Here is a 25,729-nt window from a genome sequence, read left to right as displayed (position 1 = left end):
AAGCCTCCCCCTCTGCTTGGCTTTGTTCGGGGGATGCTCCTAGGGAAGAGCATCGAAGACAACCAAGAAATCTCATTTATTAGGATGGTCTGCTGTCTCGCTTGTTCATCTCCTTAGCAAGGATGATTAATCTTCCAAGTCCTACTTAAGTAGATTTTCTGCAAGACACATAAAGTGTTATCCTTCCCATTACAGGAGAGACTCTCGCTTCCCGGGTTGCTGCCTCTCAGCTCACTTGCCTCGGTTGCCTTGAGCTTATTGCAAAAAATAGGCAAGAGTATGAAGATATTGCTGTGAAACTGGGGACTGATCTAGAATAGTAAGTAACTTTTTTCTTAGATAACGTAAGACTGTAAAGTGGAGGGAATAAAGAATTTAAGGAAACGATTACAAAGGATTGGCATTAATCTAATCCGTTTAACATGTCTCCAGAAAAAGGTAAGTGACAGAAGTTTGGGGATTTTGTCCGGCTGCCATCTTACAAATGCTCATTGATAGAGGGCTTTCTTTTCCTTCCTTTAAATGTTTCAAAGACACAAGTTGGGTGAAATCAAGAAAGAACGTGGTCTCTTGGCCGTAGAGTTTTGGGGGGAAGGAGCAAAACAAATAAAGCATGTTTCAAGGGTCGGGGATAGGCAGGATTAGAAGTCCTGTCAGTGAATTAAGCTTTGTCTCTGTCTACAGCCACGAGGCTATATATAGGAGGCAGAACAGAGAAGAGAACTGTTTGAAATGAGAAAGAAACAGATGCTCAGAATTTGATTTAAAAAGTCTACCCTATTATGACATCCAATTGTGGTTCTTCCATTTTGCTTTTCTCATTTTTTTTCTCTTTCTCCATCTCTGTCTTTTTCTCTCCTGTATCTCTTTTTTTTTCCTATTTTTAACCCAGCCTGAAGAAAATCCGTGGCAAAGTCTGGAAGCAGAGAATATCCAGCCCTCTTTTCAACACCAAACAGTACACAATGGAACTAGAACGCCTTTATCTTCAAATGTGGGATCACTATGCAGCTGGGAACAAACCAGACCACATGATTAAGCCGGTTGAGGCCACAGAGTCGGCATAAAAGATTCAGTACATATAGGAGAATTATCCCAAGGCATGAGCCTCTCAAGCCTCTGTTGCAAAGGAAAAGGGAACTAGAGACCCCTACCTACATTTCTACATATCTGCTCAATACCATGTGACGTACACAATGGTAATAAAATAGCACAGCAAGCCTACTTCCTGCACAATAGGGAGAGACAGTAAAGATGGGAAACTGCTATTCCACAAGGAATCTGCATACAGTTGAGCAGTGCCCACAGGTGCTGTGTAGGTATGGAAGACGTGATTGAATTGGAATGCTTGGTGTAGGGGAGAGAGATTTGCCCAGCCACTTGCAATTCTATGGATTGATTGAGTCTTCTATGAATTATTTTTTCCTTCTTATATTGGGAATTGGAGCTTTTAAAAATGTTTAATTTCAGGTATTCCCATTGGCGTGTGTGGTTCTCTTCCAGGATTAAGTTTCCAGCTAAACTTTTCCAGCTAAATATTTCCAGCTAAAATGTTCTTTACTCCATGACCTTTCAGCTTTTGAGCCACAGATTAAAAGGGCATCTTTGCTGGTATAGGCTTTTTATAGGTTTTATAAACCGCTTGAGTCTATGTCAGCCTTGTAGTGTCTGACCTGTTGATTGGAGCTGTTTGTGCTGTTGGTTTTGATGATGACTTTTTGTTCTGTATTTTTGTTTTGTCCCTCTTCCCCTTTCCCTCTCCTCCCCAGTCAGTCTTCCACTACTTCTTGGTTTTTGTTAGAAAAAAAAAAAAAAAAGAAAAAAAAAAAAAAGAAAAAGAAAAAGAAAAAAAAAAGGAAAAGGAAAAAGAATAACAAAACAAAACAAAAAAAACAAAACAAAAAAAAAACAAAACAAAAAAAAAAAAAACAAAAAAAAAACCAAAACAAACAAACAAAAAAAACCACAACCCTTCCTGAGAATCATTTAATTGGCTTCTTTGGCAAGAAAACCAGACTTAGGATTTCACACATATTCTCAAAGTGGTGTTTACTTTAAACACACTGGTGCCAAATGCCAGTTTTTAAAAAAATGATTATTAATTATGTAAAGACAGTCATGGTACTGTTTCACAGAATAAATCATTTTTGTTTTCTAAGTTTTGCCCCCCCTTTCCCAGCATTTACTGTTGTCGGAAAGTTATAGTGTGCGCAACATTTTGGCTCCATTTTGATGGTTTAGATTTTTCTTGAAATTTTCCTTGTTCTTCCTATTTCTTTTAGCAGAAATGAAAGCCCAGGTAAGTATTCAGTCATTTCATTCAATAAGTCATGATTGCCTCCAATACATTCAATCAGTTTCATTCAGAAATAGTGTCGTGCCAGAAGCTCTGCAGGGCCACTGCAGATGACCTTTCAAGGCATTGCACAAAATGGTCTTTCCATCCGAACCTTCAAGTATGTGATGTACAGATTTTGCCTCAATAGTGGCTTGACTGCATTGCTACTTGAATTATGTTTCAGACCTCAGCACTGCTAGTGCTGGAGTGTCTTCTGGGAAACTACAGGAATAGAAATATTCCCGAATTTCAACAAAGGGCTTGAAGTTGAAAATAAGCCAACATACGAGTGTATATCATGTCTAGCTGTTCTGTTTTTAATGCTACTCGGTAAGAAGTAAGTATTTGTCTGCTAGCGGTGCTGCTTGTAGGTGACCAATGGTGGCCAAGGCCCAGGGTTTGCTTCACCTATTCTGTAGCAGCTCGTGCTTTGACTGGCTCCTAGCTGACAAATTCTTGATTAAATCACTGTCAGACACTTTGAGGTTCTGACAGAATCTGAACGGGAACCCTCAGAATTCTGAAGCCAGAATTTCTTAGGCATGAACTGCTCCTTTTAGCAGTTTGGGAACTCCTTAATTTATTTTTCACCTTTTCCAATCATTAAAGGATGTCAGGACATTTCCATGAATGATGTTTTCAGTTCACAGATTGCCGAAAATGGATTAGAATCAAAACTGTCCCTTTCTGATGCCCTGGAGGCTGTGAGCTCCAGCCATTTCACATAGCACATCACTCCTGCATTGGAGGAATGTTTTTCCTGGTGTGGAAAGTATCTGCTGTGGTTGAAGCTTTGCTTAAATGTAACAAAAGAGGTTTTGTTTCCAGGTAACGGGTCTGAGGAAGACTTAATTCTGAATAGAAACATAGATATTACTGGAAACTAATTTGTCTTTTCTATTGTATTCCGCTTTATCAAAAACAGTAAAATATTTAAATTGTGCTACAGAAATTCAAATATTGTCTTGCAGTCTTTAAACAATAAACAGAAACATTTTCCTCTGAACTTAAAAAAATGTTTGTGTGCTAAATGCTAGCTGGGTATAGTTTCGGAAGTCAATGTCTTTTATGTGCCTGTGTCTGAGGTAACTGTTGGGCAGAGTCGTGGGGGGTGGGGTGGGGAGGGGTTAAGTAAGTATGACTTAGCTATCCTGTCTCCTGCTCTAACTGCCTTGAGACAGCTGAAGAATTTTAAATGAGAAGTCACCTTGATCCTCTGGTTCGGATTCTGATTTTCCTTCATTCCAGCTGTAATCACGATGGTGATAGTGACTAATGCTTCTGTAGCAACCCTCTGTGCTTGGTGCCCTTATCCTTATTTTACTGATTTGATAAGGAAGGAGGCATTCAGAGGTTAGTGACTTGTCCAGGGTCACAAAGCTAGTAAGCTTAAATTTGAGACACCAAGGCCAGTCCTTTCTCCACTGTGCTTCTTCTTGCTCAGGTTATTAAGCACCTAATACATGCCAGGCACTGTGCCTAAATAAAAACATTCCCTGCTCTCCAGGAGCTTTCAATCTAAGGGAGGGGGTGGAGGGGTGGAGAGGGAGAGACAAAGAAAAGGATGCTGGAGAAGGGTGGGAAAGAAGGTGCCTGGCTGGGGTCATGAAGAGTCAGAAATGACTGAACAAAATACGCAAAATTCTGTGCTTAGTTCTGAAGAGAGAAAAAGAGGCACAAGCTGAGCCCTGCCCTTAAGGAGTTCATTAGAGTGTCCTCATGCTGATATCAGTAGCTCTTTTTATTAACAGAGAAAGGAAAAGTGGGAATTGAAACTTCATACCCCTGTTGGGAAGAATGGAGATGGAGTGGGCAGGAGGCAAATCAATAGGGCTACTCCTGCTTAGGACAACTAATTAGACTAACGGGCTTAATTTCCAGTTTTTTAAAGACCAGTCTGCACCGAGTGTCCTTCACTGATCGAAATTCCTTACTTCCTCTGATACAGCTTCCCTGCTAGGTTAATCTGCTTCTGTGTTCCCTTTGAGCTACTCTTGGCACACTGCCACCCTTAGAAGGGAGATGTATGTGGTTAACCTGTTATTAAAAATGTATCGGTAGATGGCTTAGATCCCAAAGAGATCACAAAGGAGAAAAAGGGTCCCACATGTGCAAAAATGTGGTGGCAAGGACCTGGAAACTGAGTGGATGCCCATCAGTTGGGGAATGGCTGAATGAGTTATGGTATGTAAAGGTTATGGAATATTGTTCTATTAAAAAACAATCAGCAAGAAGATTTCAAAGAGACCTGGAGAGACTTGGAGAGACTTGCAGGAGCTGATGCTGAGGGAAGTGAGCAGGACAAGGAGATCACTGTACATGGCAACAAGATTAGAGGATGATCAATTCTGATGGAAGTAGTTCTTTCCAACAATTAAGATGATCCGGGCCAATTCCAATGACCTTTTGATGAAGAGAGCCATCTGCATCCAGAGAGGACTGTGGCAACTGAGTGGGGCTCACAACATAATTTTCATTCTTTTTGTTGTTGCTTGCATTTCATTTTCTCTTTTTTTTCCGGTTTGATTTCATTTTTCTTGTGTAGCATGATACATGTTATAAATGGGTATACATGTATTGGATTTAACACATGTTAACATGTTAAACATATATTGGATTACTTGCCATCTAGGAGAGGGAGGGGAAAATTTGGAACACAAGGTTTTGCAAGGGTGAATGTTGAAAAATTATCCATGCGTTTTTTTGAAAATAAAAAGCTGTAATAAAAAATAATAATTTTTTTTAACTCAATAGAGCTTCCAGCAAAATAGTTGCAAAACCTGGCTTTTGGATTCCTCATCTCTAAAGCAACCGAGGGGAATAAAGGCAGCAACAGTGCTTTGTAGCATCTGCAAAGTCTGCTTCTTAATTTATCAGCGTCTATGTATTGTTTCTTGTAAGCAATTTTTGTCATGGCCCAGGCCTTCTATGGGTAGTGACTTCTGACTTCTCCACTCACACTTTAAGCTGATCGCCCAGCCAGGGGCTGGGCTAATGTCTCAAAGTTAGGTTCTATTCCTGAGCAGACATCTTTTCGGCTTGGAAAAAAGACCAAAGACACAATTTTCATGGGTCGGAATCGATATACCCGTATATTCATATTTTCCTTAGGCCGGCCACTAAACCCCTGCCTGAAGTCATATTTACATAAACTGGACGACAATTCTTGGAGGCCATGTTCCCTTCTAGTCAAGCCTTTTGTTCCTTTCTCCTCCCCCCCCCCCCTTTTTATTTTTTTATTGTGAGACTCTCAAACGTTTTGAATTTGGTTTCTTTAAGTTCAACTTGGTCAGCGTTTTTCCCCTACCTTTTAGAACCCAAAGGCTCGGCGCTTTTTTTTTTTTTTCCTGCCGATGCATCCTTCGAGAACCAAGTAGCCATCCTAGCTTGGTGGTACATTGGAGGAGGCAATCAGGCTGTGAAAGTGGAGCTCAGGGAGCTCACTATGAGACATTAAATGGAATTTTATATTGGTAACTGTACAAAGCAGATGGTACAATCTAAAAATAAAGACTTTTTTTTTTTTTTTTTTGGTAGGATGTGATGGCGGCAGCCGTGTTAGTGGAAAAGACTCATTTCGTAGCACCCACGCATCTACCATAATAGGAAAAAAAGCTGTAAGGTTTATAAAGTATTTTAATTATTTTGAGTTTGGAAACTTTTAACAGGAAATGAAACTACAAGAAGGGTTACTTGAAATACTCCCATAAACTCCCATTGGCCGAGCTAACTTTCACACAGGCTTTTTTTGGCCGATCATCTCTTTCCATTTTTCGGCTGCATCCGGTTTCACTTTCGCTCTAAGTAATTTACAACGGCCCCTCCCTCCGTACTTCTCCCTGGGGGCTTGACTGCTTGCTCAATCCGCCATTTAAGGCTCTCTACTGAGACCAGTTCCATTTAGGGCCTTCCTCACTCCGCCCCTCCCCCACAGAGCTTCCACCCTGGTCCGATTTTCCCGCCCGGACCCTTCCCCCCTTTCCCCCATCCTCTTGTCCGCAGGGTCGTGATTGAACTGACGGCTGGCTCCCTTCTGCCCTTAGCAGAAGGCAGGGACCGCCTTGAAAATTGTGCGCTTAAGTATTTCCTGGATTGGTTCGAACGGAAGTGGAAAAAACAGCAGGCACGAGGAGGCGGAAGCTAAGGTGGAAGGCTTGGCCCTGTCTCCCCCGCCCTGGAACCTAGAGGGAGTCCCAGAGCGAAGGGGGCGGGGCCAGAGTTCCAACAGGAAGGAGACTCGAAGAAGTACCGGAATTGGGGCCAGCCCACAGCGCCGCCGGAAGTGGCGTCGGTCTCGCGCCGGCGCCAAATTCAAAAGAGCCGCCCGCGAGAAAGACAACCACTAGCTGCGCCGGAAGTGGAAAGGGCGTCGCACTACGTCGCGCCAAAATTCGAACGCGATGACGCGCCGTAGCTGAGGAAACCAGTGTTGTCCAGCGCGTCTCCGAGGCAGCCGGTAGTCGGTTCTCGGTGTCCGGGCCGGCGCACCTCGCCGGGCCATGGCACGGGTTTTCAGACGAGAAACCGAGGACATCACCCCTGGTGAGTAGGGGAACGGGGCGGGGACGTGGGTGGGGACGGGGATAGGGGCAGGCTATCCTTTCGTGTACTTGGGGCGGTCCCTACCTGACTGGGGGAGGAAGGAGAGAAAAGGTGGGGCCTAGGCGGTGGGTGGAGAAACATTTGGAGGGAGCCCAGGGCAGAGAGATGGGGTGAAATGGGTTGAGCTGGCGTCGGCTGGCGTCGCCTTTGGGCCGCGTCCTCAGTGGGGTCTCCTTCCTTTCCTGGTTCCCTAGGGTCCCGGGATAGCCCTGAGGCAGGGTTTTGGTTTGGCGGTTGGGTCCTGCCGCCTTTTTTTTTTTTTTTTTTTTTTTTCATGCCGCCTTAGTGTAGTGTTCGTTTGTCCCAACGTTATTGACTGGTCCCCAACAAACCGGTAATAAACGTTTATAAGCGCCTATTTTAGCCAGGTAGCGTGCTAAGTGTTGGGGATCCAAACGGGGACCAAAAAAAAACAGGCTTTGAGAAATGAATGGGCGTTTATTTGGGTGGTCCACGAGGACATCAAAGGTGGAGGTTATCTCTAGTAAGATAGTAAAGAAAGTTAAGAATGTAAGCTCCTTGGGGACCGGTATTGGCTATGTAATGAGGGGTGGAAATTCAGGTCTGTTTGCTGATGGTTTTAGAAAGGTGCTACTGATCATTTTAAGTAAAACGCCATTTATTCCTATGTTCTAGTTTTTTTAAAATTTGAATGGGTATTGGATTTTGTCAAATGCTTTTTTCTGCGTCTGTTGAGATAATCATAGTTTGGTTATTGTTATTGTTTGGTTGTTGATATAGTCGTTATTCTACTAGTTTTCCTAATGTTGAACCAGCCCTGCATTCCTAGTTCAAAACAAAACCAAAAAACCCTCTTTGGTCATGGTGTATTATCCTGGTGATATAATCTCTTAGCTAATATTTTAAGATTTTTATGTCAGTATTCATTAGGTAAATTGGTCTATAATTTTCTAAGTTTTGGCCCTCCCTGGTTTAGCTAATCAGCTTCATAATCTAGTCATAAAAGAAATTGTCAGGACACCTTCTTTTCGTGTTTTTCTAAATAATTTACATAGTATTGGAATTAATTAAAGATGTTTGGTAGAATTCACCTGTAAATCCAACTGGCCCTGGAGATGTTTTCATAGGGGACCGATTAATTAGCTTTAATTATTTGTTATTGATGAATAATTAACTTGTTCGATTCTTTTTCTAAAATTTTTATATTTAAATAATAATTTTAGGTAATTTATTTCCTCTGTTAATTTGGCACTCTTATATTTTTATAAGCATTCTTCCATTTTACTTAGATTGTCAGAATTATTGGCATACATTTGGGCAAAATAACTCCTAATTATTGCTCTAATTTCCTCTTCATTGGGGGAAAGTTCACCCTTTTCGTTTTTGATACTAGCAATTTGATTTTTTTCCCCTTGTAATCAAATTAAGGAAAGGTTTATTTTGTTGTTGTTGTTTTCATAAAACCAACTTGTAGTTTTGCTTGTTACTTCAATATTTTCGTTACTTTCAATTTTACTAATCTCCCCTTTTCATAATTTCAAATTTGGTATTTTATGGGGAGTTTTTAATTTCTTGTTTTTCTAGCAGTATCTAAAAGATAATGCATAATTTTGCTGGGTATTTTAATTCTTGCCTGTAGTCCAATCTCCTTTTCCTTCCGGAATATCTTATTCCAGGCCCTTAGCTACTTTAAAATGGAGGCTGCTAGGTCCTGGGTAATCCTGATTGTGGCTCCTTGATATTTGAATTGTTTCTGGCTGCTTGCAGTATTTTCTCCTTGATCTGATAATTCTGGGATTTAGTTACAAAATTATTTGTTTAGATATTTTTTGTTTTTGTAATTATTTGTAATTAGCTAAACAAAACATTGTTTAGCCATTCCTCAATTTAGCCACTTCTCAGTTCTCTGTGTGCCTTAGTAGTGGTATTATTGGGGGTCAAGGGGGACCCTGAAATGGTTGGGGTTTTAAATCAGTGTTGCAAGTTGTCTCAAAAGAATTTGCAGGCTCAAAGCCATCTCTAAGTCAAGGGGCAAAGTTTATTATATAATTTGTACATATCTATATCATAATATTGTAATTGTAATGCCCATTAAAGCGGGCTAAGTTCCAAAGGATTTAGCAAAGAACTAGGAAAAAGATCAGGTGCTTCATGTCACTGATCTGCTCATTTTATGGCTTAGAAGTGAAGTTGAGGAATGGTCTGGTATTGAATTCTATGGGTTAGAGGTGGAATTGCATTGCATGGTTGAATTCTATGGCTTAAATTGTCTCAGAAACTTCGTTATTACTGGCCAACAGATTGTTATCTGATAGCTAGCTTTGTGGTACTACAGCACTCCCAAGGGCATTTCTCTAGAATGGTGGGTTACTGACTTAATGATCCATCAGACAGTCATATCCAAATTCAAAACATTATCAGTTAAAGTCCCAAGAGATTTTATCTCTAATAGCAAATTCTACTAATAGCTTAGGGCTAGATATAGTAATATATTTTGTTTGCTGTAATGGATTTTTTTTTGAATAATAGCTCTTTATTTTCAAAATATTCGCAAAGATAGTTTTCAACACTCACCCTTGCAAAACCTTGTGTTACAAATTTTTCTTCCTCCTTTTCCCCCACACCCTCAGGTACCCCCCAAGTAACTGTACACCCACATACTTGAAGGTGAACTCTTGATTCCACACACAGTAATCACAAATTTTAGGTTTAACGTGATGACAATAACTCTGTTAATAATCTTAGAATTTTCATAAGTAATAACCAAATAGCCTTAGCTGTAGTTTCCCCTTAATTCTCTAGCAAAGGTGGAAATACCTGATTTCCTAAATTACATTTTCAAAACATTATAAAATGTTTTGCAAGGCTGATGAAATAAACTTCCCACCTTCATTTAGTTGTTCAGTTTATTGTGCCCCTAAGCTGTTGTAGCTCCTCAGGTAGGGTTCTAGCTTCCCCTCCTGTTCCCTGAAATAAGTTTCCCTTTTGTTTTAGGGAGAAAACAAGACAGTTCTGAAAAAGTGAGATAGAACAGAATCTATCCTAAAAATGAAGTCTCATAAAATTTAGTCACGATTCCAATTTTAACATTTAAACCTTTCTTACTCAAAATGTTATCTCCATGCCTAATCTTAGCTAATTAATTAGCGGATCACTTAATTATGCAAATTAGCTCATTAAATATTCAAATATATGCAAATTAATTAATTATGCAAATTAGGCAATTGACTAATTAATTATTTAAATTAGGTTAATTAGGCAACATTCTAATTGATGCGGCTAATCAGGCAAATTAATTTGGTGGCCGACTAACAATGTAATCAATTATCTGATTAACCAAAACTAATTGTCTAAATCAACAAAGCAATTAACTAATTGTCTTAATTAATTAGTTGATTAACTAATTTAATTAAAAATTCTGAAATAGATTGGTTAGGTGGTCAGCTAATATTTTAATTATCTAGATTAATTAGGTGATTAGTTAATTTAATTATAATTTGAAATAAATTAATTAGGTGATCAGCTGATATTTAATTAATTATCTGAATTAATTATATGATTAGTTATTTAATTGCAATTTGAAAAAATAGGTGATCAGCTAATAATTTAACCATCTGAATTACTTATGTGATTATTTTAATTGCAATTTTGAATTAAATTAATTAGGTGATCAACCAATATTTTAATTAAGTATCTGAATTGATTAGGTGATTAAATATTTAATTAGTTTTGAGTCAATTAATTGGGCAATTAACTAATTATTTTAATTAATGTTTAGATTTTTTAAATTGATAAGTTTAGTTTATGAGATTCTCTAATCTTTCAGTAAAACTGAATCACCATTTGCTTATTTTCCAATTCACACACACCATTTCTCTTTTGTGATCCAGGAAAAGGTTAAGTGACAGTTTTTACTATCAGGGCCCCCAGAAGTCTGACACCCTATGACCAAAAGCAGGCTGTTTGCTGCCAGAGTTTTTAAAGTAGCAGCAAACTACTTTTCTGTTTGCCTGAAGTTGTCAACATCTTAGATCTTCTGTTAACACTGTCAGTGCAAATTGATTACAACTCACATGTCCCTTTAGTGGGCTTCCTGGTCATTTGAGGTGGGGAGAGTGAGAATGTGGCCCAGAAGTTCCTTTTTATATTAATGACTGCCAGTTTGTCAATGAGTAGGGATCATGAAAATAAGGGATTGGGATATGATCGAGAGGTCCCCAATAAAGAGATGGCCTGAGGCCCTTGCTTGCTCCCTGTGCCTTTCCATCCCCATCTAAAACAAGATGTGTCCTATCTTTTTCCTACAGAATCTAATTTTCCAAGGAGAAAGCAAGAAGAGAAGAAAAACAGGGTCACACCGTAAGTGTAGATAAGGAATACATATTGTTGAATTTGAAAGTGAATTTCAACACTTCACCTGAATGGTTGATGGGACAAATATTTTATGGCCAGCATGTGGTTAGCTAGGCAATTCTCTCAACCACCTGCTAACATTGTTTTCAAATTTATTATCTCCTAATTTGCTTAATTGCCATTTTGTTGACATGCTCATAAATTGAGGTTTTAGGCAGGTAAATCTTAATCACTAGCCTAAGCAGTCCCAAGACCAGAAGGAGGCCCATTTTCCTTCTGGCTTTCCAGCCTCTGCAGCTTACCAATGTCTCCTAAAAGTGAGTTCCACAACTGAACTCAGTATTCCAGATGTCTTAAGAGGGAGAGAACTATAGGCCTCCTGTCTCCCTCATTAAGCAGCCTCTCAATTTAAGCTTTTACGATAGCCATTTCATACTCTGGAGCGATACTGATCTTTCAGTCTCTGAATGGTTAGGAAGCAAATCTGTCCAAAAAAGATATGGATCTTTCATTCTCTCATCTGACATTTGTAGAGATTTTTGAATTCATTCTAAGTTATTGATAAAACATGTCAGATAATTTAGGGTCAAGGGCAGATGATTGGGACATTCTGCAGGAACTTTCCAAGTTATTGTCAGTCCATTAAGGACTGTACTTTGGGGACTTTTATCTCATCAGTTTAAAACTCCCCCTAATCTAAATTTCATTGAAGAGGATTGAGACTTTGGAACAGAAGTTGTTAATTATCTCCCACATGGTATCTGCATACACAGAACATGAACTATTTAACTGTAAATTAATACCAGGAGTCAATTCCATTGAAAAAGATTTACTCCTGAAGGGACAATTAGTAGACCCCAGGCTTCTTATTTCTAGGAAAACTGTTGATGATGATGCTAGCTGGCTTTCCTTGAGCTTGTTAAGAGTTACCAAGTGCTTGATAATGACTTATTTTGAGACCCAAAACTATTTTGTAAGTAAGCAGGACGCCTGGGGGTATCCAGCTTTGCTCATGGGAGAACCTGGGGTTCATAACATTTCAGTAACTGACTCTCTGCCCTGCCCTCCCCAGATAAGCAACCAGATAGATTTTATATATATATATATATATACATACATATATATATATATATATATATATATATATATATATATATATATACATACACACACACATACACATATATATACATATATATGTGTATGTATATATATATACACATACACATATATATGTGTATATATATGTGTATGTATATATATATACACATATATATGTGTGTATGTATATATATATACATACATACACATATATATATGTGTGTATATATGTGTGTATATATATGTGTGTGTGTATGTATACACACACACACACACACACACACCCCATTACCTAAAACATTTCCATATAGTCATTTTGTACAAGACTCAAAAGGAAAAAAAAGAAGTGAAAAATAGCATGCTTCAGTCTGTATTCAGTAACAGATTGTTTTGATAATTACCGCTTTATAATACAATTTGAGATTTGGTATGTTTAGACCACCTCTTTCTCTTCCCTCCCTCCATTGGTTTCCTTTGATATCCTTGAGCTTTTGTTCTTCCAGATGAATTGTTTTTTCCCCTAGTTCTATAAAATGATTTTTTGATAGTTTGATTGGTATGGCCCTAAATAAATAGATTAAATTTAGGTAGAATTGTCATTTATTATGTCAATTATAATGACTAAGCTTACCCCTGAGCAATTAATACGTTTTCCAGTTGTTTAGAGCTGATATAATTTGTGTGAAAAGTATTTTATAATTGTGTTCATATAGTTCCTAGGTTCGTCTTCGCAGGATTTTTTCTTAGGAAGTTCATCGATGGTTTGTTCAATTTCTATTTCTAAAGTGGGGTTACCTAAGTATTTGTTTTTTCTTCTGTTAATCTAGGTAATTTATATTTTTGTAGATATTCATACATTTTATTTAGATTGTCAAATTTACTGGCGTATAATTGGGCAAAATAGCTCTTAAAAATTGTCTTAATTTCCTCTTCATTGATGGTGAATTCATTCCCTTATATTTTTGATTCTAGTAATTTGGTTTTTTTCTTTTTAGTCAAATTAACCAATAGCATTATTTTCTTCTTCTTTTTTTTTTTTTTTCATAAAACCAGCTTCCAGTTTTATTTATTATTTCAATGGTTTTCTTTCAGTTTTATTAATTTCTCCTTTAATTTTCAGGATTTCTAATTTGGTGTTTAATTGGGGATTTTTAATTTGTTCTTTTCTTAATTTGCACTGTCCAATTCATTGGTCTGCCTTTTCTCTATCTTATTGATATAAGCAATTAGAGATATAAAATTTCCCCTAAAATTGATAGCTTTACACAACTGTATCCCATAAATTTTGGTATGTTGTCTTATTGTTGTTGTCATTTTCTTTAATGAAATTGTTTCTATGATTTGTTCTTTGAACCATTTGTTTTTTAGGATTGAAATTTTTAAAAATGAATGTTAAAAATTGTCTTTACATATAATTGGGGGGGGGAAATAGCATTAAAAAAAAGAAGAAGAAGAAGAATGTGAGCTCCTTGAAGGAAGGGATAGTATTTTTACCTTGGTATATATTAGCATACTTCTTGATACATAGAAGACATATAGTAAATGCCTGTTGACTCTGGCAAACTGGCTGTCTACAAAATGCATTTGGAGGGGGAGATTGTGGGGCCAAGTGGCTGACTTCTTAAGTGTTCGGGGTACTGTAAACAGCTATTGTAGCGGGAAGAGGTGTTCTGGCACCTACCTCCCACCCCCAAATATCTGTGTTTAATCAAAGAAACATGGAAACAATGATTAACCAGTATGGGGCCAGTTTTCAGATAAGATATCTGGGTTGTTTGAGGTACACAACTCTGAGAAAATTAACTATATCAGTCTTCAGATCTGACTGAGTTTCTGGTCAGTGTGACCTAGGTCTTTAGTTAAGATTCTCTAACCAATTGGTAGAGATGGTCCCGGTTCCCAGCCTTGTTAGGGCTAGGTTCAGATACTATAATAAAATCTCACGATTTCCACGGTTGAATAGTTTTCTTACAAGATAGAAACTGAACTAGACTCATAATCGAATAGAAAGGAAACTGAGCTGACTATAGAATTGAGCCGCGTTCCCACAGTTACCTACTTGCTGTTGTAGTTCCCTTGATTCCCTCACCCAGCCTTAGTTTACTCATCTAAAGCAGAAGATTTCTAAGTTTCTTTCCAGGTTCTTGTCCCAATGTGTGATACCATGACAGTCTGCTACTTCATGGTGAACAAGATTTTTCTGTCTGTCACAAACTACCCTCTGAAGAAGCTTGGAGAGAAAAGGTTGCCCCTGCACTCTTGGTGTATATTCTTTTGGTTTTCACAAGTATGTAAATGATGCCCTCCAAACTCCCTGCTTGTGCTCTCTTTGTCCATATTCAGATTTCAATTTCTAATTTAGTTATATTCCTGGATCATAAAACCAATTTTTAAAACTTTAATGGACTGAGGAAGCTTGATTGGGCTTCTCATTTCTTTAGCCTCTCCTATCATAGTGTTAATCATAATGTTTAAAGCCCAAGAAATCTTTATTTCCAGACACAGTACAGTGGTGCTTATAATTCATTTGCATGCATATGATGCTGGTGGCCTTGGAAGTTAGATAAATACTCTTTTTAATACCTCCCTTTTATCTTTGTAGACCGCTCATAATTTTGGATTCTAGCAGCGACGAAGAATTTGAAAAGGGTAAGTAGAGCCTATTCCAAACTCTTAATTGACATTTCGGAGGATATGGTTGTAGATCAGGTTGAGCTGCCATGTGGAAAGATTCAGCATGAACTAACTGACTTCAGGTTAGTCACCCCAGTTCAGTCAGTGAAGTGTTAGAAACCTTATTGCTCTTATGTGTTAGGATTGAGGCATTCTGAAGTAAGTGGCTTTCCCTGGTGTAGCTGTACTTTTAGCTCCCGAGTTCCTTCCCTTACTTTCCTTCTGCTTTTCCTGAGGAAAGTACTCGCTAGATAGCTTTACACAAGCTGGGCCATGTGGCTTCTCCAGTGCCAGGGTTCTTTGGCTATTATATAGCCCCTTTTTACTAATCTGTCACTTTTTAAATGTAACCTGCTTTCTAATGCCTAATGTTTCCTTCTTTACGATTAAGTGTTGTCTCAAGTTATTCCAAAGATCTCTTCTGGGGAGAAAAGAAATGACCAGTGAGTATGAGAATTATGGAGAGGACTTTTTAAAATGGACAACATGCCCTCCTTTCTTTGTCTTAACCAATTCTCTGTCCTGTCTTGCAGAAGTGAAGCAAGTACTAGCTCTGTTCATGAGTCATCTGGAAAAAAAGAGTCTGGGGAGAATCCTAAAGGTAAGTGTTCCCTACACCATTCTTTGACATACTCGGCTTAGAACAGGGGCAGAAAGGGTTGAGGTCCTTAATCAGACAGAGCTTCACAAGAGTATCACCAGTGCCACCTTGTGGGAAAGTACCGGGGCTTCTCTATTATCCTCTGCCCCCGTGGCTGCACAGCATATATATCTGTGTAGCTGTTGTGCTGTACCCCAAACAAGTCTTCCCAGGTCTCTGAAACTCTCCTTTGCCATGTCTTCTGATGCAATTTTCATCCATTACATTCACATACCATAATTTGTTAAGTTGTTCTTAATTTGATAGGTGTTTCCTCAGTTTCCAGGTTTTTTTTGCTATAACAAAAAGCTACTCTAGATATTTTTGAATTTATGGATCCCTTTCTCCTTTCTTTGATGTTGGTCATCTTTTCCGATCTGATGGGTGTGATATGAAACCTGAGAGTTGCTTTAATTTGTCTCTTTCTGATTATTTGTGATTTGAAGTACTTTTTTCCCGTATGGTTCATATTTGTTGATAGTTTGGACTTCTTCCTTTGCAGATTGCTTGCTAGATAATGTCCTTTAACCATCTATTAGATAACAGCTTTTGTTCATAGAAATTGAATCCATTTCTTCATTGGTAAATGAGGACCTTTCCAGCTTAAAATCTAAAGTCCTGTGTGTGATCTCCCACTCACTTTCTCTCCCTGAGCCTCACTTCCCCATCTCAAAGATGGGGGAAGAGGGGACTGGTAGAATAAATAGCTTCTGAGATCTCTTCAAGTCCTAAGTCTAATCGAGATGCTTTTGAATACAAATCTTGGCACCTTCTAGATTTGCTTATGGGTGTTTCCAGGTTGAACTTCTAGGCTTTCCTTGGTGCTGGTGGCCTATTGTTTGGATGCAAGTTAGTTTACTCTTCTCTCTTCAGATATCCTTTACACGCAGTATTTTCAAGTCCATTTTGTTTGTGCTTTTTAGGGAACAAAACCTGCAAGAGTCCTTCTGAGGATATGCTAATCTGTGTTGATGATGATTTTGATGATCCAAAGCCTGGATCTTCAGGCATTCCAGGGCCGAGGCCTGCCCTACCAACTATTTTGCTCACACCAATTGATCTGCAGAGCCGAAGAAGGTATGTGATTGATCGTGATCCAAGTCGTTGGTATGTCCTTGGCCCAGCGTATGTTGGGTATTATGGGAAATGTGAAGCACAGCAATCTAAGGCACAGTCTCTGCTTAGATCTTATGGTCTAGTGGAGGAAAGAAAATGGAACTACACAGGAGCCAAATGACAATGCAAAGATATGTATAATTAAATCCAAAATGAGAGGTATTGGGTAAGGAGACCTCAGTGTGGATTAGGCCCTTCCCTTTCCCCTTCTTGCCCTCCTTTGTCAGTCTGTAGGCTTAATGTCATCCACAAGATTGTTCCTGTTGAAATTGTGATACTCACTGTGGGGGCCTATTGGTGCCTCTGATGTGGGCAGATAGAGTGCTCGAGGGGAAAGGATTCAGGGCTTCAAGGCCCAGTTTGCATATACTCGTAGGTTCGTGTTTGCAGACATGTTTCAAATTGTTTTCCAAAATTTGAGTTTGGGGCAAAAAATACTCCTTTGGCAGGTATCATAGAAGGAATTGAAGACCCCATTTGCCTTTTGATCATATTTGCTACTTCCCTCATCTCAGGTAGTTTGTGGTTAAAGGTTTTCTGTTAAAATCACAGGCTTTTACTGCCCCGACTCCCTTATACTATAATTGGGATTGTTCATCCTTTTCTGGGATCTTTTCAGCTTTTCCCCCCAAGATTTGTTCTATTTAACTTAATTCAACCAGTGTTTATTGAGTAATTAAAGACCTTCTCTGGGCCAAGTTTCATGCTATTTACAGAAATCTGCTATATGGTTCCTACCCTAAAGGATCTCAGAGCCCAGTAGGAGTCAGTATGTGAGTGAGTGACCAAATAACACGGGCCTTAGAGAGACAGTCCTAGCCCAGCTTTCAGATCTCTGCAGAAGAGTAGCAGACATGGTAGTGAAGAAGAACTAGAAATCACAGTGGCCTGAAGTCAAGGAAGGACTGGGGGAGCTTTTAAACTTGGTTCCTGAAGGATGGTGAAAATTTGGAGAAAGGAAGGGAGACTAAAGGTGAAACTCTGGCCCCTCAGGAGGCTGTAAAGAATGGGGTCAAGTTCATAGGCCTAGGTGCTCATATTTCTTTTCTATCGTGACCTTCTTTACGATGGCAACTCTTATCTTTCTGAGAGCCAATGAAAACTGAAAGTTAGTGCCGCGACTCTTCACTCTGTACTTTTGTCAGCTCTCTAAGCTTTTAGTCAACAGGAGGTCTTAAAAATGCTCTGTAAGTGATGTGGGGCTGAGATGGTTGGGTGCCATCACTGTGTGCCTAACACTGTGAGTTGTCTTGCATGGGAGTTAATAGGGATACACGTTCCACTGGCCCTGAAGACCACTTCTGCTCATAGGCGGGGCTTTGCTGTCTAGGACCCCCAGGGCTGTGTCAGCTTTCAGTCCCTCCTAGCAACCCGTCTCAGCTCTGGATCCAGATCACCCACCAATGTCCAGATGAAAATTTAGAAAAGGTGACTAAATCCAGTGGCTTCTTTTCAGTCTTCCTTGACCTCTGGGGAGGAAGCCCCTCCCATGAACCGAAATTGTCTTCAGAGACAGTGGAAACGTGTATCCCTATTAACTCCCTTCTCAGACACCAATTACCCTCTCCTCCGTATCATTTACTGAATCTTCTTCCAGGTCATGAACACTGACCAAAGGTGTCTTGGACCCACTTCCTCTATAGCAAGAGCTCTCCAACATTACCTCCTGCCACTTCCCCAGGGGCTAGATTAACATGTGATTGGGAAATTAAATTAGAATGAAATTAAATATAGAATGAAACATAGCTAATATTACATTTGAAAACCAAGTCACCAAGCAGGCCCACGGGGATTCTTTAGTACAGATAAGTGGCCCCCATTTTTGGATAGGAGTTTGACCCCACTACTCTATACCATCGCCCTTGGTTACCTCATCAGCTCCCATTGACTCGGTTCTCATCTCATCGCAGGTGGCTCCCTCTTCCTAAGCTTTGTCTTGGATCAATCTTGCCTTTTGATCATCTTGACTTGGTTGTCTTTTAGGAATCTCAAACTGAGCACGTCCAAAACAGAACTTATCTTTATCCCCAGTCTTCCCTCTTCCAGTCGAGGGCATCACCATTCTCCCAGTCACCCAGGCTGTTGTCTAGGCAAATTGATGCTACTCTGCCAGTGTCTCCCATACGCGTCTCCTATCTGCTCACGTAGCTGCCATCCTGGTACCACTCCTCGTCACCTCATGCTGCTCTCCCTGCCTCAAGAGTCTCTCCAATCCATCTTCCACTTAGCTGCCAAATTGCTTTTCCTAACGTGCAGGTCTGGCCAGATCACCCCCCTATTTCACTCCAGTGACTTCAGGATAGATAGAAAATTTTCTTTGGCGTTTAAAGCTCTCTTTATAGCTTGACTCCTTTCTATCTCTTTCAGTCTTTCTCAGTATTTGCATAATGTCTCCCCCAGTAGAATTTGAGCTTCTCAGGGGCAGGGGCCTTTCTTTGCGTCCCAATGCTGAATGCAGTGCCGGGCATCTCATAAGCTCTCACGAACAATTTTTTGAATGCGCGCGCTGACCGAGAACGGAAAAGACACACAATGAAAATAGCTTGACTGCTTTTTTGGTGAACTTACCTTAAAAATGGAGCACAAGCACAGAAGGGAAGTTTTCAGGGAAGTAGGCCCGCTCTCCCCGTCATGTTCTGCCTGGCCCCCTCCCTTGCTTCCTTCTCCTTTGGAGTTCTGGCTGCACTATCAGAAAGGGCCTGTTTGAATCCAAGGACTTGAACCCATTGGCGGCTTCCTAGGAACATAAGCTGGAGAGCACAACCCAAGTCTTCTCTAGGAATGTGCCAATAGACTAGAGTACGGTCATAGATTCAGAAGTGGACCCGACGAGGACTCTGAGACCCTTGGGAGGATCGTTGGCAGAGCAAAAAGGATCCCTGTGGGCTGCCTGTTGACGTAAAAAAAAAAAAAAAGAAAAAAGAAAACACCAATTCAAACTTTCTATGTTGTGTTGCATTTTTATTTTGTTCAATATTTCCCAATTGTGTTTTAATCTGGTTTGGTCAACCACCTCTGCAGTAGAGAAAGATCATTGGATTTGGGTCAACAAGTAAGTGTCTACTATGTGCCAGTCACTATATCAAGTGCTGGGGTTTACAAGTAGAAGTGAAGTCAGTTTCTCTCTTCAAGGAGTTTGTATTTAATTTTTTTGATTCTATAGAATTTTACTTTTCCAAATTTGAGATGTTGTGCAAGAAAAGTCAGACCCAAAGGGGGGGAACTACAAGAGGAAAAACAAAGCAAACAAAGGTGAAAAGACTGTGCTTTGATCCACATTTAGTCTCCCTAGTTCTCTCTCTAGACATGGATGGTATTTTCCATCTCAAGTCTATTGGACCTCATTGTTGAGAAGAGCCAAGTCCATCACAGTGGGTCATCACACAATGCTGCTGTTACCACATGCAAGGGTCTCTTGGTTCTACTCCCTTCACTTAGCATCAGCTCATGTAAGTCTCTCGAGGCCTTCCTAAAATCAGCCTGCTTGTGTCATTTCTTGCAGAACAGTAATATTCCATTACATTCATAGATCATCACTTATTCAACCACTCTCCAACTGATGGGCATCCACTCTGTTTCCAGGTCCTTGCCACTACAAAAGGGGCTGCTACAGTTTTGCAAAAGTGGGTCCTTTTCTCTTTTTTTATGATCTCCTAGGGATAGACTCACTGCTGGATCAAAGGGTGTGCACAGTTTGATAGCTTTTTGGGCATAGTAAGGAGTTTCTATTTTAATGGGGGAAAAGCAAAACATCAGAGGAAGTTGAAAAATAAGGGTGGTTGTTATGATGGGGGAAGGGAGTGTCAGGAAGGAATACTGGAGAGGAATGAAATAGTGAACATTGGCCTGGGAGGAATTGACTGAGCAAAGGACAAGGCCCTGGGCAGGAGGGATCTTCAGAGGGGGAAGGCCTCTGGTCAATGGTTGGGAAAGAAATCTGGAGAGTTAGAGCCACTGAGTTCAGAAGCCTTTCCCTGCCATTTAACTCCCTCTGTGACTGGGCAAGTCACTGCTTTAAATGGGCTTGGAGGGCTGATTTTGGAGTCAGAAAGGTCAGAGTTTGAATTTTGCCTCAAACATTTAATAGTTTGGGCAACTCATTTAATTGCTCAGTGCCTCGGTTTCCTCAGCTCTAAAATGAAGGGCTTGGACTTGATGGTCTCTGAGGCCCCTTCCAGCTCTAAATCTGTGATCTCAGATCTTAAAATGGAAGAGACCAGAACCCAGCTCCTCTGCTTTGACATCATGGTGGCTGTTTGAAGTGCCTAGTGCTACGTGGGACCTCTGGCATATCAGGTTGGAAAGTTTTGACTACATTGTCTGAGATTGTCCTTGTTTTTGGTTCTTTGACTTCAGTTTACCAAGTGGCTACTGATTGCATACGTATGCCACTGGCTCTTTCATCAGGCTGTGAGAACAGGGACCCTGTTTTTGCTTTTTGGTGTAGCCCCAGCATTTACCATGATGCTTGGCGACAGAATGGGCGTCACTTCAGTTGGGCGCATTGATCGAATTCTGAGATCTAGTTGGTGGGGGTATTAGTCTATCGATAAGGAAGTGATGGAACTGGCCAAAGGTTGATCGGCTCTTTCTAAGGACATAAATGCTTATCAAGTTGAATGGAAATCCAGGTTTGAGTTGGCATACTGTAATCATTTCTTTATGTTTTTATAAAGAATTTTAATGTGGGTATATCCCAGAAGGGTGTTCAAAAAGCTAAGAATACTACTAAGACTTTGGTAACACCCTGTTAATACAGATCACCCAGCAAATGGTCTAGCTATACTTTTGTACTGACTTCTCTTTTCAAATATTAGACCGATCCTTTTGGTTTTGTTTTTTCAAATTTGACTTAATTTTCTTTCACTAAAAATCAGCTCGCTCTCTCTTTTCCACCTCTGCCTATCCTTTCCCCCTTTCCACAGTGGGGAAGAAAAAACAAAACCCACGTACCAAACATACATAGTCGAGCAAAATTCCTACATTGGCCATATCTTCAAAAGAAACATTTCGTTCTGCCTTTGATCCATTTGGATGATTATTTATTAAGTGTTTCTTCTGAGCTGTCAGGGGTGTGAAAGCAAGGGAGAAGCCAAGGGCTGCTTTCAGATGTGCATGACTGGGACAATGTGCATCCTTAACTGGTAAAGGGAGGGATTGAAGGCTTTCGGTCACTTGAACTCTATGGGCCGATCTGAGCTCTGTCTCTACAGGATGTGCCGTGTAGCCGGTTGCTTCTTGGCTGACCTGTCAAATCCGACATGCGAATATGTGAGATACTTTCAATGGAAAAAGACGGAGCTGACTTGGAAGCTCTATCACTTCTTTAATGATACAATATTTGACAAACAGGTAAAGTGGGTCAGTTGGCAAAAGACCATGGGAGGTCCAGAATGGGGCGGGTGCATACAGATGGATTAGATACTGGGCAGCCCCACCCAGGTGGGTGGCAAGCTTTCTGCTGTCAGGACAGGGAGGCCCATCAAGCTTCTGACTCCTTTTCATGTGTTCTTTGCCCTTAGTTACCAGAAAAAATGACCATCAACTGGAATAACAAGATGCGGACTACAGCAGGCTACTGCCATTTTTCTGGCAAAAAGGGGGGTTCCCAAGCAGGACGGAGTGTCCAGATCGAGCTGTCTGAGAAAGTCTGCGACTCTGCAGGTAAGAGAGCGAAACGTGCAGCGTATGCACTGAAAACTTTTCCCAAGGTGACACCAATTCTTCAAGTCCCGCCTGCCCACTTCAGCTGGGCATGTCGGCTTGAAATTGGAATCATTTGGACACCGCCCACTCTCCTTTCTTATGTCCAGTTAGTAACTAAGGCCTGTCCCTTCTTCCTTAGGGAAGTCCCTTCAGCATACCCTTTTTCAGGTCTGTCATTACCACCTTGGCCTGGGCCCTCGTTATCTCCCATCAGGCCCCCTGCTGCCATAGCCTAGGACTCATTGTTTAGTAGTTTCAGTCATGTATGTCCAAGCTTCACTCTTAGTGATCCCATTTGAGGTTTTCTTGGCAAAGATACTGCCAATTCCAGCCTTAATCACCTCGCTCGTGGATGAACCCCGGGGGGGGGGGGAGTGGGGGGCGACTGCCTGCCTCGAGGCCCTCCCCACTCAGCTGCCAAAGTGCCCTTCCTGAAACACAGGTCTTTGCCACCCTCCCTCTATTTAGTCAACTCCAGGATCACATGTAAAAGCTTCTGTTCATAGTCCTTCAAGGACCTTTGGTAACTTTGGAGAGTTACCAGAAGTTTTTGAATGATGGGGGCCACAAGCTAGCTCATTGGGGGGGGGAGGAGAGGAAGAAGTCTTTAGAATTAAGTGAGAAGAAAGGAAGTAGAGGCCCCCTGTTCAGAATTGTGGTTTCAAGGAGAAGGGAAGTTAGGTAGGATAGCTAGTAGTCAGGTCAAGTTAGGGAGAGAATGGGAGGACAATGAGGGCCCCCTGTTCAAGAAGGTGGGCTGAGCTGGGAATGGGAAAGAGGGCAAAAGTTTGTTTTGTTGCAGTGCTGGCAACAACGTCTTGGGGCTCCCAGGCAGGAGGCTTGGGGGATTTCCTCCAGCCTCCGTTCAGTAGTACACGAATGAATAGTGGGAAAAGAGAGGGTGGGGGTAGTAAGTTGGGCTGACATTAACAGTAAGACTCGAGTGTGGAGCTGGTTCACCAAGGGGAGTCAAGATAGAGTCAAGAGGGGGCAGAGCAGAGCCTATACAAGAGTGATAACCTGGGTTAAAACCCGAGAAGTGGCAGAGATAAAGCAGAGAGTTGCTTTATGAACAGGTTTAAAGCAAAGGAAAAGATAAAGGAAGGGCAGAGATGGGGGGGTGGGGGGAAGAGCTCCTGGGAAATTAGTTTGAAAAGAGTCTCAGTCTGGGTGCCCCTCAGCTGGGGACAAGACTGGAAGGTATATATTGAACTCAGTGAGTTTAGGTCTGGTTAAGGGGTCAGATTAGAACCTGAGGCTCAAAAGATAATCACTCTCCCGAGTGAGTGCTGGTAGAGAGGTGGGGAGGGGGAAGGAAGGAATATTCCGATTCTACCATGGCTGGTGAATTAGAGGAAAACATAGCCAGTGCTGGCAAGGGGGTCCCCTGTAAGGTCAGCTGAAGGAAAAGCAGGATAAGTCAGTTGTAAATCAGCAGCAGAGAGAGGTCAGAAGTAGTGGTTGGAAGAGGCAGCTAAGAGTGAGCGATCCAGGAGTCAGTTGAAGCCCTCCCTCGACTACTGACCTTGTGGCATCGTGATGATGCATCTTTGGAGACCCCCACAAGTGCCTTCACACGGGGAGGAGAAGATGTTAAAGCCTAGTCAGGAGGCAGCTGTCCCTTCCCTGACCCGTAAAAGTCCCTTGGGAAGAGGGCCAACAGAAGCTGGGGCCAACTGCCATTGGAGAAGGCCTCAGGATGGGGTGAAAGAACATCCAGAAGCAAAGGCCTAGTCTTAGCTAGGGTCTTGCCTTCCCCTGTCTGATGGAGTCAGCTCCCAGGGCTCCTTCCCCCGAGCCATTTTTGTCTCTGGGGCCACCCGTTGCTGTCTGCTCCTCTTCATGTGACCCTATGGTGCTGGCCCAGTCCTGGAAAATGAGTTCCTTGACAGTTGAAATTGATTGATTTTGCCTTTGTATCCCTGGTGCCATGTACACAGTTGGTGTTTAGTAAATGCTTGCTGCTCTGTTTGAATCTAAGCTTGTCTCTCTCAGAGGGGGTGAGTTGGAGTGGAGGAAATGCTGTTTTTCCATCCTGTGAAAGGAAAATGTGGCTCCTGTGTCTATATGGAGAAAGTGCCTGTCTGCTGGGGGAGAAAGGTTGGGGCTTTTGTGAGTTCTGGGCCTCAAGGGGAACGGTTCAGGTGCTCATGAGCTCTCTTCCTCTTTCTTTTCCAGACCGGCTCCGGGACACCCTGATCCATGAATTGTGCCATGGGGCTACTTGGCTGTTCCACGGCATCAGAGACTGTCACGGTCCCTTTTGGAGGGTCTATGCCCAAAGATCTGCATTGGTGCACCCTGAATTGCCTGTGGTGAAACGCTGTCATACTTATGAGATTCACTATAAGTTTATCTACGAATGTTCTTGCTGTGAAGCCAGGTAACGCAGTCCCTCCGCCCTCCCCTTCCTTCTCAAGGCCTTTTGCCCACAGGCCCGTCTTTAGCGTTTCCCTTAGACCGCTGGGGTCCGAGACTAAACCCAGTTTCTCAGTTTTCTCCTCCCTCCCTCCCCCCATGGGTGCCCCTCCTCCTGTGGCAAACAGCGCAGCGCTCACCTTCGTTCCCGCGATCTGAGTCCGTGTTTTTCCACTTTAGGATTGGCCGCCATTCTAAGTCGGTGAATACCAGCCGTGCGATGTGTTCTCTGTGCCACGGGCACCTACGCCTGCTCCCACCCAATCAGAACATGAACATTAACTTGTCTAAAGTCACGCAGGCCATTCCCATCGATTCCCGCGTGAGAAGACGTCCACCTCCTAAGAAGGCCAAGATTGAGTCGCCCTCAAAAGGGCCTGCGAAGAAGAAGGGAGGCCGGGAAGGTGGGGGATCTGGGAGCCAGGGCTCTGGCCATGCTTCAGGCAGCACTGTTTAGATAGGTTACTTTTAGATAAGGTTTAAGTTATGTTGAAATGTTTGGAATCAATTTTACTGCTGCTTTTAGAATCCCATGCCTTTAAGCAGTGATTTCCCATCACTGCCCAAGGAACACCACTGTGAAGTCTAGCTTTACTCCCTCTGAGGGAGGAGCTGGAGGGGGAAGGGGGGGAGGAGGGAACCCAAAACAGGGAGGCCGCTGTGGGGGGCATTTTGGGAGGAATGTTTTAATGTAAAATTTTAGTCTGTTATTTCTGTGTTGAATTTTCTTTCTTACACAAAAATTAAATACCAAGTATTTGATTTTATTGTGAAGAATAAAAGTTTTTACGGCCTCACCCAAGTCTCTTGTTTGGGTGGCG

At 41.4% G+C, this 25,729-nt stretch overlaps 2 protein-coding genes across 2 annotated transcripts in view; both read left to right on the top strand.

The window, feature by feature from the left end:
* Positions 1 to 3,354, top strand: part of OGT (O-linked N-acetylglucosamine (GlcNAc) transferase) — a 35,217-nt gene extending 31,863 nt beyond the window's left edge. Inside the window, exons 21-22 of the mRNA XM_051968441.1 lie at positions 196 to 319; positions 893 to 3,354. Coding sequence (XP_051824401.1) covers positions 196 to 319; positions 893 to 1,067 — 299 coding nt within the window. The 3' untranslated portion in view covers positions 1,068 to 3,354. The remainder of the gene's footprint in view (positions 1 to 195; positions 320 to 892) is intronic.
* Positions 3,355 to 3,456: 102 nt separating this feature from the next.
* Positions 3,457 to 25,705, top strand: GCNA (germ cell nuclear acidic peptidase). Its single transcript, XM_051968442.1, has 10 exons — positions 3,457 to 6,880; positions 11,209 to 11,260; positions 14,958 to 15,004; positions 15,420 to 15,471; positions 15,562 to 15,629; positions 16,592 to 16,745; positions 21,998 to 22,136; positions 22,307 to 22,448; positions 24,669 to 24,873; positions 25,089 to 25,705. Exons 1-10 carry the CDS (start codon positions 6,838 to 6,840, stop codon positions 25,363 to 25,365), a joined length of 1,179 nt encoding a protein of 392 aa, XP_051824402.1. The 5' UTR covers positions 3,457 to 6,837; the 3' UTR covers positions 25,366 to 25,705.
* Positions 25,706 to 25,729: the final 24 nt, after the last annotated feature.

The sequence above is a fragment of the Antechinus flavipes genome, chromosome X, assembly GCF_016432865.1.
Source record: "Antechinus flavipes isolate AdamAnt ecotype Samford, QLD, Australia chromosome X, AdamAnt_v2, whole genome shotgun sequence".
NCBI lineage: Eukaryota > Metazoa > Chordata > Mammalia > Dasyuromorphia > Dasyuridae > Antechinus > Antechinus flavipes.
Note: the sequence above shows the minus strand (reverse complement) of the source record. Positions and strands in the feature narration are given on the sequence as shown.

Bases quoted from the DNA above. Each gene is read 5' to 3' on its own strand.
- GCNA (XM_051968442.1), top strand. From the start codon at position 6,838: ATGGCACGGGTTTTCAGACGAGAAACCGAGGACATCACCCCTG. The intron at 15,472-15,561 runs GTGAGTATGAGA...CCTGTCTTGCAG, and splicing joins GGGGAGAAAAGAAATGACCA to AAGTGAAGCAAGTACTAGCT. The intron at 16,746-21,997 runs GTATGTGATTGA...CTGTCTCTACAG, and splicing joins GATCTGCAGAGCCGAAGAAG to GATGTGCCGTGTAGCCGGTT.